This window comes from Hyperoodon ampullatus (assembly GCF_949752795.1).
Source record: "Hyperoodon ampullatus genome assembly, chromosome: 1".
Classification (NCBI taxonomy): domain Eukaryota; kingdom Metazoa; phylum Chordata; class Mammalia; order Artiodactyla; family Ziphiidae; genus Hyperoodon; species Hyperoodon ampullatus.
In genome coordinates, this window is record NC_136914.1 from 56262124 (window position 1) to 56275762 (window position 13639).

At 35.5% G+C, this 13639-nt stretch overlaps 1 protein-coding gene across 1 annotated transcript in view; it reads right to left on the bottom strand.

Annotated features, from left to right (window-relative positions):
- Positions 1 to 13639, bottom strand: part of CTNNA3 (catenin alpha 3) — a gene marked incomplete at both ends in the record, with an annotated part of 1638358 nt that overhangs the window by 304099 nt on the left and 1320620 nt on the right. The window contains 1 exon segment of the mRNA XM_079710492.1: positions 12513 to 12664. Within this exon segment, the coding sequence (XP_079566618.1) occupies positions 12513 to 12664 (152 nt within the window).

The following is a 13639-nucleotide window of genomic DNA, read 5'->3' on the forward strand; positions in this document are numbered from 1 at the left end:
GTCATGGAAGCAACCTAAATGCCCATCGACAGATGAATGGATAAAGAAGATGTGGTACATATATACAATGGAATATTACTCAGCCATAAAAAAGAATGAAATTGAGTCATTTGTTGAGATGTGGGTGGATCTAGATACTGTCATTCAGAGTGAAGTAAGTCAGAAAGAGAAAAACAAATATCGTATTTTAACACATGTATGTGGAACCTAGAAAAATGGTACAGATGAACTGGTTTGCAGGGCAGAAGTTGAGACATAGATGTAGAGAACAAACATATGGACACCAAGGGGGGAAAACCGCTGTGGGGTGAGGATGGTGGTGTGCTGAATTGGGTGATTGGGACTGACACGTATACACTGATGTGTATAAAACTAATGACTAATAAGAACCTGCAGTATAAAAAAACAAACAAACAACCCTAAAAAAACTCTGGTTTTATTTTTTATATTTTGTAGTATATAGACCACTATGCACTAGTTAAATGTATTTTACAGCCATTTTTAAGGATTAGAAATAATTTTTGTTATGATATCTTTCTATATTTTATGACTTTAATTAAATTTCTGATTTCTGTTCCAAACACTTCAATATAAGACAGAATAAAACACATTTTAATCATTAAATTTGTGGATAATTTTGTGATTTTTTTCAGAGTCTCTAACACCAAGGGACTGATAATACAAGATAATGTGTATAAAATACACTTCAGCAAGTTCCACAAACTCCATCCTCAAGGATCTTTCTTTCTCTCACAACCCAGCAGCTAATGCACACAATCAAGAAGTCACATCAGGGGTGTTCTACAACTGTCATCATCTTTAAGGAGGAAACTTGTCATGAGCATGAGGTAAAATAAAGGACATTTTAAACCAACTACATATATCCTACTTTACAGACGCTCATAATGAGATAAATAGCATTGACACAGACGTGTACGTACATTTGTGATAGCATTAGTGGTCACAGAGTACAACACTTAGTAAAGATCGTTGGCACTTTCAAAATTATCTTAAACCAAAGATCAAGCAAATTTTAATTCTTCGTGAAAATATTTATGGAGATAGTTTCCTATTATCCATCACTTTTTGTAATATAAAATATAACAAAGTAACATTTTTCTTGCCCTTAATTCTGTGAGGTCCAATGATTATATTTCAAACAAATGTCAAATTTGGCAACCAAATCAATCACTTTAACTGTGAAAAAGCCTAACATCTTATTTTAGTTTAAAGGTCTAAAAATTCCTTCTTTTATATAGCCTATGTTCTTGTATGGGGAGACAAGCAATAGATAAATAAGCACTTAAGTATATAACGCCATTTGTCATGGTAAACATAAACTTCAGTAAGAAGATAAAGGCTGGCTGAAGTGGAAGATGCTATTTTTATTTATGATTCTTAAAGGGCTTATGCAGGATGTTATGTAAGGTAATGATAACTCAGAACTGAAGAAGTCTGTTGTGCAATTCTTGTAGAAAGCACATGGTTAGAGTACAGGTCTTTTGCTTCCTTAGGAAGATTTATTCCTAGGCATTTTATTCTTTTTGATGCGATAGTAAACGGGATTGTTTCCTTGATTTCTCTTTCTGATATTTCGTTGTTACTCTATAGGAATGCAAGAGATTTATGTGTATTAATTTTGTATCCTGCAACTTTATCAAATTTATTGATGAGCTCTAGTAGTTTTCTGGTAGCATCTTCAGGATTTTCTATGTATAGTATCATGTCACCTGCAAACAGTGACAGTTTTACTTAAAAGCACATGAAAAGATGCTCAACGTGACTAATTATTAGAGAAATGTAAATCAAAACTATAATAAGGTACCACCTCACACCGGTCAAAATGGCCATCATCAAAAATCTACAAACAATAAATGCTGGAGAGGGTGTAGAGAAAAGGGAACCCTCTTGCACTGTTGGTGGGAATGTAAATTGGTACAGCCACTGCGGAGAACAGTACAGAGGCTCCTTAAAAAATTAAAAATATAGCTACCATATGATACAGCAATCCCACTCCTGGGCATATATCTGGAGAAAACCATAATTCGAAAAGATACATGCACCCCAATGTTCATTGCAGCACTATTTACAATAGCCAGGACATGGAAGCAATTTAAATGTCCATCAACAGAGGAATGGATAAAAAAGATGTTGTACATATATACAATGGAATGTTGCTCAGCCATAAAAAAGAATGAAATAATGCCATCTGCAGCAACATGAATGGACCTAGAGATTGTCATACTGAGTGAAGTAAGTCAGGCAGAGAAAGACAAGTATCATATGATATTGTTTATATGTGGAATCTAAAAAGAGGGTACAAATGAACTTATTTACAAAACAGAAATAGAGTTACATATGTAGAAAACAAACTTATAGTTACTGGGGGTTGGGGGTGGGGAGGGATAAACTGGGAGATTGGGATTGACACATACACACTACTATATATAAAATAGATAGCTAATAAGGACCTACTGTATAGCACAGGGAACTCGACTCAATACTCTGTAACGGCCTATATGGGAAAATAATCTAAAAAAGAGTGGATATATGTGTATGTACAACTGATTCACTTTGTGGTACACCTGAAACTAACATAACATTGTAAATCAACTATACTCCAATAAAAATTAAAAGAAAAAAGAAAGAAAGGAAGCACATGGTTAGAGAGGGCAGTAAGTGGAAAGACACCAGAAGTGTAGGCATGTCTGCCAAACTGGAGAAACAGTCAGAGGTCTATGTATCTGAATTTGAATGTTCAGGGAAGAGAGCTTAGGGTAAGTATTCTTCAACAAATTGCCCCAAAAGTGGTTCTTGAGATTTCTGTGTTTATAACTAAGTGTCCCATCAACAAAGGAGAGTCAGTGAGGTAGAAGGGCTCCTGTTGAGTGCATAACAACACTGGTCTGTTTCCTTCTCCCGAGGTAAAGGAAAATGTCCTGAACCAGGTGCTCAAAGACTCTGGATCTTATCCTGTTACTTCCCCATCAGTGTGTGACCTCAAAAGCCTCACTTCACTTCCTGACCTTTGCTATCAGGCTCCAGAATATTTCTCCCTTTTAAACTCCATCATTTACTTTACGGATAGTGGAAATACAGAAGTCTCAATATCCCTCCTACTATGAGTTATGCCAAAGTCTGTTTCCTAAAAGTCATCACTTCATAAATTGTATCTTTCAGACTTTTTTTCTCTAGAAGGCTTATTCAACATTTCAAAAGTTACTTTTGAAATGTGGGCAGCCAAACATTTCACTTGAGTTAAGCGATCAGCCCCCTGTAAGAGTTTTTAGGATGAAAACAAAATAGAAAATAATAAAAACGTATTATTAGATTTAATGCTTAATATATTTACTAATTTATTTAATTACTAATGCAAGTTTAGTTATAAAAATTGAAATAAATTATTTAATAATTAACTTACCAGAAACAAACGATAAAAAAAAAATCCCTTAAGACTCCACAACTAAGCATCCTCCCATCCTCCCCATATTATTTTTCTATTCACAGTGCTAGCTATTTCCCCTGAAGGTACTTTCAAAGAGAGATGCTTGGCTCCTTAAACTCAGCTACTCTGAATCAGAGGCTCTGCATAGCACTTGTGTAGAGTTCCCTGAGTGCAAGGCTAGTCTGCATCAAAGCCCTTTTGGACCATGGACTCTCCTGCCAGTCCACGGCTCTGACCCTCTGGTGAAAGAGCACTTCTCAGAATGACTTCAAGCTGAACATCTCTCTCCCAGCATGAGCAACAGAGATCACTGACTGGTGCTGCTTTGTAGCTTAACCAACAGGTTTCTCAATGAACACTTTTTCCTACTCTAGTCACCTCTGTTCCCTTAGTCAAAAGTCTCTTCAAATGGTGCACACATGAGGAAGGTCATTAAGTGCACTGAGAGCATACAGTCTCACCTCTTGCTGACCAGTGCTAGCAGGCGATTCTGCTTTTCCTTGCCTTAAACTCTTTGTTTTCAGAGGAAACAGCAAGAGCCTCACTACAGAATTCTTCCCAGTAATGTCTGATTTAAATCTGCATATAAAGCTAAGGTTACTCTGCTGCACGTCTTTTATTAAATTCCTTTAGAAAGCCCCCTGGAAATTGGCTTCTCTACAAACTGGTTCTGACACTATAAAGGAGTCATATCATTTCCAAAAAGGACAAAGTGCTTTAGTTGGTATTCCCTGGCAAGACTCCGGTGAGAATGTAGAGTGACTAAGATGAGTTCAGGAAATCTGCTTTCCACTGAAAAAAGAAAAGGTGTAAATTCTTGAATGTTAAATAAATGTGAATGGTGCTTGAATAGATTCTCCACAGTCAACAAAGGGTCTGCAGAGCATGAAGAGTGGAAGGGAACATTTGCTAGCAGTTAGGCCTATGGAAAGAAAATGTTGGAAAACCTGGCTTGATAAAGAACTGTGATCATTAGTGCCCAGGCACTGTGGAACACAGTCTGGTGGGTAAAAATGGTGCAACATGGGGCCTCAAGCAGCATAATCAGGGCCCAGAAACTAGAGTGAACTTAACAATATATCGTCCAAATTTGATACTTTCGAGAGTGAAAAGGGGGATAATCCAAATCTGTCCTAAGGAAAGCAAGACATACACTTACCCTAATTCACTGCATGTTTAAATTCACTCAGCAAGTACTTATTTTATGAAAATTCATTTGCAATCCAATAATCTTTGGACAAATTTGTTACTACTATAACAACAAAAAAAAGAAGTAATAAGTAATAAGTTGAATAAAGTTGATGAATTTCAACATCATGTAAGTCTCAAAAACTGAATTTCAAAATGTGTGATAATCAAAGGCTAAGCTAAACTTTAATTTTATCTGCTGAATGAAAATACCAAGCAGAATGCAAAAAAAATTCCATTCAGCTTTTAGAGAAGGGTGAGTCCTAGTAATTAAAGGACTCTCTCTCTGCAAAATAGTAGGGCAGGAATGTAAAATTTGCAAAGAAAGAAGCACAGATAGCTCAAACTACAAAAGAAAAGGTAAGAAAATTTGAGCACCTAAGGCGTGGAAGCCCTCAGGGTAAAAAGGAGAATGGAGAAAGGAGGCTGGGACACTTCCTATTCATCCCTTCCCCTGGGAATAGGAAGAATTAGCAGAAGTTGTTCTAGGTGGTCACATGATTCAAGGAACTTGGAAGGAAAAACAATTCTAATATTCAAATGTTTTGGACAATTGGATTTATAAGAGAAAACTAATAAAGGAGTGATTGGATCCTTGGGCAAGTCATTCAAGATTTTGGTAAACAGTCAAAACAGACTATCTAAAACAAGGGTGAGAAAACTTACTCTGTAATGAACCAAATAGTAAATGTTTTAGGCTTTGTGAGCCACACAGTTTCTGCTGCAGCACAAAGAGCAACGTATAATATATGGGTGTGTCTGTATTCCTAAACTTAGAATTTCATATAATTTTCACATTTCAGAAGTTCTTCTTACAAATTTTTCAACCATCTAAAAATATTAAAATCATTCTTCACCCAAAGACCATACAAAACAGATGGTGGGCTAAATTTGGCCCTAAGGCCGTACGTTTGCCAACCCCTGATCTAAGATAATAAGTAATGAGTCACAAATATAGGGAATAAAAATCAACAAAAGAGGAGTCATGCATTAGAAATATTTGGTAAGCAGCCAGTTATAAAGTAGAAAGGTATTAATTTTATAATATTCAAAATGTTAGCATTTTCAGAAGTCCATGCAGACCTTTCTAATTAGTCCTAATTAATACAGTTTGGTGGAACTTTATCTAATTAAAACTGCCTGTTCTCTAAGGTGTTGGCTACTGGGCAAAACATTATTTTATTAAATTAACATTATCAATATAATTTACATGTAATTTTATGTGTACAATTTTTTGAGTTTTGATAAATGTATACACCCATGTAACCACCTTGGACTATTAGTCTTCATAAAAGTCTGCTGAGAATTTGTTTGGGACATCATTAAATCTAAAATCAATTTTGGGGGACTTCCCTGGTGGTACAGTGGTTAAGAATCCACCTGACAATGCAGGGGGCACGGGTTCGATCCTCAGTCTGGGAAGATCCCACATGCCTCGGAGCAACAAAGCCCGTGCCCCACAACTACTGAGCGTGCACTCTAGAGCTCACGAGCCACAACTACTGGGCCCATGTGCTGCAACTACTGAAGCCCTTGCGCCTAGAGCCCATGCTCCGCAACAAGAGAAGCCACCGCAGTGAGAAGTCCACACACCACAACAAAGAGTAGCCCCCGCTCACTGCAACTAGAGAAAGCCTACATGCAGCAACAAAGACCTAACACAGCAGGAAAAAAAAAATCAATTTGGGGAAAATTGACACCTTTAGCAATATTGAGTCTCCCAGTCCATAAATATGATAAACTCCAAATATTTAAGTGATTTTAGTTTTTCTTAGTAATATTTTTGAATATTTGTAAAATTGAAATTTTTATAATTTTCAGAGTTTAGATCGTGTACGTCTTTGTTAGATTTATCACTAAGTTTATTTTATTTTTAATGCTGAAATATACTGTACTTTTAAAAGATATATTTTCTAGTTGTTAGTTACTACTATATAGAAAAATATACTTTGAGTTTCATTGTCTTTCTCTATTGTACTTTTCTTTTTTTTTTTTTGGCTGCACCCTGTGGCATGCAGGATCCTAGTTCCCTGACCAGGGATCAAACTTGCGCCCCCTGCAGTGGAAGCGCCGAGTCTTAACCACTGGAGGACCAGGGAAGTCCCTATTGTACTTTTCTTATTTCATTAATTTTGCCCTTATTTTTATTTTTCCCTTGATCCCATTATATAATTGTTTTTTGTATACTGACCTTGTATTCTGTGATCCTGTATTCTGTGATCTAAACTTATTTATCAGTTCTACTAGAATGGGTTTTTTTGTTGTTATAAATTTATTTTTTAGGATTTTCAATGTAGTTGAGAATATAATTTACCAATCTAGACAGCTTTACTTTTTCCTGTGTAACCAATATACTTTTTATTTATTATATTATTATTATTAATATTATTATGGTTATTGATTTACTGTTCTGGCCAGAACATCCATAACATTGCACTGCTTTGGAAAATGGACATTCTCACTTTGTTCCTAATCTTAGGGAACAGTGTTTTGTCTTTCATTTTAAGTACAATTTTAAAGCTACTTTACTAGGTAAAAGTAGTAATTTAATGGTATGCTTTCATTTCCCTCCACAGCGAAGAAACTAATGATATCATGTAAAATAACAATGTAAGTGGTAATGTAAAACAGGGACTTCAATGCATGTCTTGATTTTACACAGTATTTTTTTTCACTATTTCTTCATTTCCAAATTGCATTACACAGTTCTAATTGTACAAGATAATATTCTACACTGGTTAGCTTCTAACTGACACCACCATAGCCTTTCTCTCTGGCAGTTTGAGTGAGACTTCAAAGAGAAAAACAGCAGCTGAGTCCAGAAGACATATAAAGAAAAAAAATTTTTTGAGGTCTTGAACAAAAGACACTACGGTGGACAATGAAAGAAGTGCAAAGAAATCATGACAGTGCAAGTAATTTAAATTTTAAAAATTATATATTATTCCAGTAAAAGCTATAAAACTATCCACTTCTATACACACAGTAGAATTGGACACAAAATGTTTTTCTGGCTATATAAGCTGAAGTTGTATATTAAACTATGTTCTAATTCTAGAATCCATTTAAATGATTCATGTAAAGATGGTCCATGTAAACTGGGACATGTAAATGTTTTTATATTTATTTTATTTTTGTTTTATCAAAAATTAATTTCCACCAAGTGAGATATCCAAAATATGTTCCTCTTCCCTGAAACATAAAGTTAGAAAACTAACACAGAAAATCTAAATTTATGATGGTCCTGAAAATCTTCACATTCGTCTTTGGAAAGTTCTTTGTATTCTCAGAGAACTTTTGATAAGTCACATGTGAAAATTCACAAAGAAAACATATGAAAGTCTACATTCTGAACACCTGTTACAGGATGAATTTTTGCTGAATCTTTTCCTCTCTTTGGGAGTATTTCACTTCTGGCCACCCATGCTAGTCTCTCACAATTCACTTATGCCATCCTTATCAAATTTCCTCTATTTCTGGTTAAGCACCTTTTACCAAAAAGATGAGCCACTAAGCCTCCTTGTATGTTTCAAGAGGTTAAGAAAAACAATACGCAGAATTATAATGCTAGCTTAAAGTAATATGGGTTCAAAAGCAAAATTTTCATTAAATCAACTATAATTCAGATGCCCAATGCTAATAAACATGGCTATCCTCTTATACAATGTAAACAGTACCAAAAGAAAAATAATAATTCTTTGAACTTCACCCTTTCAAGTTACTTTTTGGTTTTTAGCTTCACGTTGCTCCATGAGCATATTTCTACAGCTTCTATAGCTAACATTCTTCAAGATATACAAAATCATAGGCGGCTTCAGTAGTACTAGTTCTATTCACAGTGGTAATAGCAATAGAAGCTATCTTCTTATTTGACTACTATTTACTAAGTACTTCATTTCTGTTAGCTCATTTTGTCAGCATAATAATCTTTTAAAGTAGGTATAATACCAAGTTCCTTTTACAAAGGAGGAAACTGAAGCTAAGTGAGATTTGTTACTTGCTTTAGTTTTAACCATTATATTATTAAGGTTCTTGCTGGGCTGCACCGCACAGGCCTACAAGTCCTGTGCTTGCCCAGCTTCAAGACTGAAGAAAGAGCTGGGAGTCAGCAACAGAGACATCAGTGGTTTAATGGATGGGGGAGCTTACACGTCTGAAGCAAGGTCCTGGAGTGACATCCCACCGTGTACTTCAGACGCTGGGCAGGACATGGCAGCAGTCTTCACTCCCGGAGAAAGGGGAGTTTGCCAGTTACAGGGGAATTGATTACAGGTGGGCTCATTAGTTACCAGGGAAACCAGCAGAGGGGAATGCCCTTCACAGCCCCCTTTAATAATAACAATCACTAGCTGGGGCCTGGGGCAACTATGTAGGAAAGTCAGTCATATGCATAAGATATAGGTGAAGCAGGCACTGGTCGGGCAGGGGAGGTACAGAGAACAAGAGAACAGTCACCTTAAGTGGCCTGACCATACAGCTCTTAATCACTGTAAAATTTACACATAGATATTAAACACCAAACAGATAAAAAATATTAATACTTCCTACTCTCCAAGGTTAAGAATGAGATTCTACAAACTCAATTGTCCATACACTGAATCCAGTGGAGATAATAGTAAATGTCACAGTATTTGACTCAGAAATTTTTAAAATAATCTAAACAATGGCAAACATAGTTATTCATCAAAATAAATATTAAAGACCGGTATAATCATATTTTTTTGTAAAACTATAAAATATCAGGCTATGATCTTAAGTTAGTATTTTATCATCTCCAGAGCACTGAAGAACACTCATGAAAATTCAGGTACAAGACTGGATTCTGTAACACTCACACACATTCTCAAGAGCATAGCTTAGCCTTCCCTGAACTTGCATAATTATGCATGTATTGCCTTAATGTTGACACTCTCTAGATACTCTAAATAAAGTTTTGCAGTTCTAAGTTCAGGATATTGGTCAGCATTACATCTGACCTCTTAAAGAGAAGATTATACCAGATCAATTTTATTATCTTCTATGATAAAGGGACAGTCCTAAAAGGAAAAAAAAAAAAAAGATTTTCATTAATTACACCTGAGTTAGACTTTTTTTCGTACTATAATCCAATTAGCAGTTAAGTACAAAGGTTTATGGGTCATCATCCAAGGAATCACTGCAGAAGTGCTATATAGGTGCCTCTAGCAGCTGTCTAGGAGACTGGGAGTGTAGGGACACAGATAATGGGCCTCTAGACTATCCTGCCTGGTTTCAAGCACAGGATCTCTGCTTTTATCTGGTTTTTTTTTTTTTTTTTGGCCATAAAACGTGTTTGAAGAAAGAGTATCTTTACCTCAACATTCAAAAAAACATTATTTCAGGGCTTCCCTGGGGGCGCAGTGGTTGAGAGTTCGCCTGCCAATGCAGGGGACACGGGTTCGTGCCCCAGTCCGGGAGGATCCCACATGCCGCGGAGTGGCTGGGCCCGTGAGCCATGGCCGCTGAGCCTGTGCATCCGGAGCCGGTGCTCCGTAGCGGGAGAGGCCACAGCAGTGAGAGGCCCGCGTACCGCAAAAAAAAAAAAAAAAATTCTTTCAAACCGATCACCTACCAGTATGTTCTCAGCTGGCTGGAACACCAGATTCTAAGGGATCTTAACACTAATGCACTTAACTGGAGCTATCCAACAGGGATTAAGGGCCAATATAATTTAATATTTTTATTTGTAATCTAGATGAAGGAACTAAGATTATAATCTCATATTTCTAACTAATACTAATTTAAGTATGGTCACCAACCAAAATTAAAAACAACCTGATAAATTACATGAAGAATCATTTAGAAATATAATGAAGTTTAATAGCATTAGGATTTGGGGCCAAGAGCAAACACATCAAATCAAAATGGAGAAGGGATATACAGGAAACGACAGTATAAAAAATAAAAACAAAAAAAAATTATTGTCTATCCAATAATCATGGTGTTTAAGAGGGGAAAAAATAGACTAACAGTAGTTGGCTGTATTAATAGCAGTAATGTAAGAATACATCTTCCACTTCATTTGACATCAGGCAGGCTCTAATTAGAGTATGCTTTTTGATAGTCTCATTGGAGAAGTTTGTTGAAAAGTTAAATAAGGACTAGTAAAGAACACAAAACACTAAATTATTTCTATGAGGAAAAGTTAAAAGAAATTGAAGCATTTACCTTGAAAAAGAGATGACTATAGGGAAAAATTACTGCCCTCTAAGGCTGTTAATAATTACAATAAATTGTTCTCCTGCCCTAAAGAGGACTACTGCATATGAGGGATATATAGAAATAATGGCAAGATAATTTAGTTTGTTATAAGTAAGCTATTTTGATAATAAGAAAAATTTTAAATACTAGAATATTCAAGTGGGAGAGGTTATAAGACTTTTGTCCCTAGATAGCTTTTGCAGAAAAAATCAAAACAAAAAACAAAACGCATTCCCTGCCCTGGTTCACCTATGCTATTTCACTGGTTTATCTTCTCAAATATCCACCAAGAGATACTGGAAATGTGGGGCTTTCACTCTTGTAAAGCTACCTCCTGAAGTTTATGTGCCTTCTTCATACTTTCAGTGTTTCCCTCCTGGTTCCACCTATCCAGCTCTGAATTAATACTAGCCCACTAGTCACCTAGTCCACATAGGTAAGGAATAAAAACTTTTGTTAGAAGAAGAAACTATTTGGCAAAGGTACTTTGCAGTTCAGACATAGTACTAGTACAGTACCACTATTCCCAGTCACATATAAACAAATACTTCTAGGCTGTTCATAAATATATATTGAGGTTTCTCTCTGTATAACTGGCTTGCTTGCAGGTTTTCCCAAGCTCTGAAGTACTAGATCCCATGTCTTGACACCTCTAGACTTTCTCTTACAATTTCTTCCATAAGCATCCACCTGCCCTTCCAGGCTCCTCTACTTCTGTTGGCTCTTTTCCCTACAAGGTCCTCAGTTGGCTCCATTTCTATGAACTGCTCCATGAACCTATGACATTCAGACCTGTCAGACACTACTGATGCTCCATCCTTATCTTCTCAGTACATCCAATTCTATCTCACAGTCTTACTAACAGTTAATTCCAGAGGCCTTCAAATTGAACTCTACTCATACTGACAAATTGCACTCACCAGTCTTACTGATTCTTCTTTCCTTTACTCTGCCTCAGGGTGGATTTTTTGGCCACAAGAGCTTGATTGGCCCTGCAGGAGGCTCTGATAAGACCTCTGAAGAGAGGTGGCCTTTAACCAAGGGTGAATAGGTGGATAAACTGGATTTTGTTTCCCTAAGGTAAGATAATTCTGAGGTGTGCCCACAACAAACGACTCACTTTCACACTCAGGAAGATGGTATATATTCTCCCAAATAGACAATTCTCAAACATTTCTTGTTTCTGGCAGTTACAAGTGAGATTTCTTACAAAACACTCTGATTCTATGATCTAGTGTGAGAGGGTTCAGCCATAGAAATACCTTGTTTTAAACACATTTTTCTATAAATTTCAGTAGTGATGAGAAAGATCCTCTCCTTTCTGCTCAAGAAAAGAAAGTAAATTACTTTATGTATTGTTCTTTGGCTTTTGATATGCTATGTGACACTTCAGCAAATCCTGCACACAATGAATTCTATCATTTCTGCACATGTGGCTGTTAAATGTGCTCATTTGCATAAGTTACAACCATATACATAAGTAAAAGTGTTGTTTGTGACAGTATATCTGATTTTGGGGATACATACGAATTTCTAAAGTTCTAATGGATTTTAGCATTGACATTACAGCATAGAAATAAAACATTTCTTGCAATCATTCCAGGCATACCAGATGGTGAAGAGTGTTAAGATAATTCAACAGAAGGTAAAGCAAACTTACCCGAATCATCATGACTGAACATCTGATATCATGAATTGTATCATAGATCTTTTTTGAGATGTCCACAAACTGATTATCATCAAACACATCCAAAGAGTTTTTACTTAAGGCTTCCAAGGCAACATTCACTTGTGTTACAAATTCCGGAATTGCTGTTAAAATGAATAAGAAAGAGAAAATTGTACTATTGGTATTTTCAGATTTCTGGAGTTTCCAGGAAATGGAGAATCATATTTTTAAACAAATACTTAATTAATAAAATTTCAATTATTTTTTAAATGTAGGGAGACAAAACATTTTGGTAGGATAATCCTGAATCTCTGAAATACAAAGGTAAGCAAAGACAAGAAAGGCATCGTCATGGAAATGTTTTAAAAGATTATCTTTCTCCTTTACAGCATTTTTGTTTTTACCGAGTCTGGAACCATATAATTATTTTTCATCTTATCCAATGTAAGCTCAAAGAAATGACAAAAAGGAATTGGTGTGAATAATAGTTGAAATTGTAAACATAAAAATATTTAAAGAAAAAAAACATTTGAGTTGCTAATAGAAGAAAATTAACTAAAGATACTAATTCTATCTCATAGAAATAATAAAACTACTGTAAACTTTCTTTTGATAAAATATTTCCTCATCATAAAAAAGATTAATGCAAAGAAACTGATGATCTTATATGCAAAACGTTTCTATGTAAAATAACACAACATTGAATGAGTTTAGGGATATATCAATCAGTAAGGCCAATCCATAGAATGCCCTTTTTTTATTAAGATTTCACAATAGACTCAATTAAAAACGTTTCTCTGACTTTACTTTTAAGGTTAATGATAACAACATGCATTAACTCTTCAGTAGATTCAAGGCAGTTTTCTAAGTGTTTGCTGTGATTTAAATCTTAAAACAACCCCAGTATTAACCTGGGGTTCATACTTAGTTGAATGACAAAGACACAGATAAATCAAGAATCTTTCACAGAGTCATTCTGCTAATATGACTTTTAACTACTATACCATATCATATTTAATAAGTTTCTTCCCCATGTGAATATGCAGGATAAAAGCAATTAATTTTTAGAGCAATGATACCAAACCTGGAAGATATAGTACTTTATCTAACACAAAAAT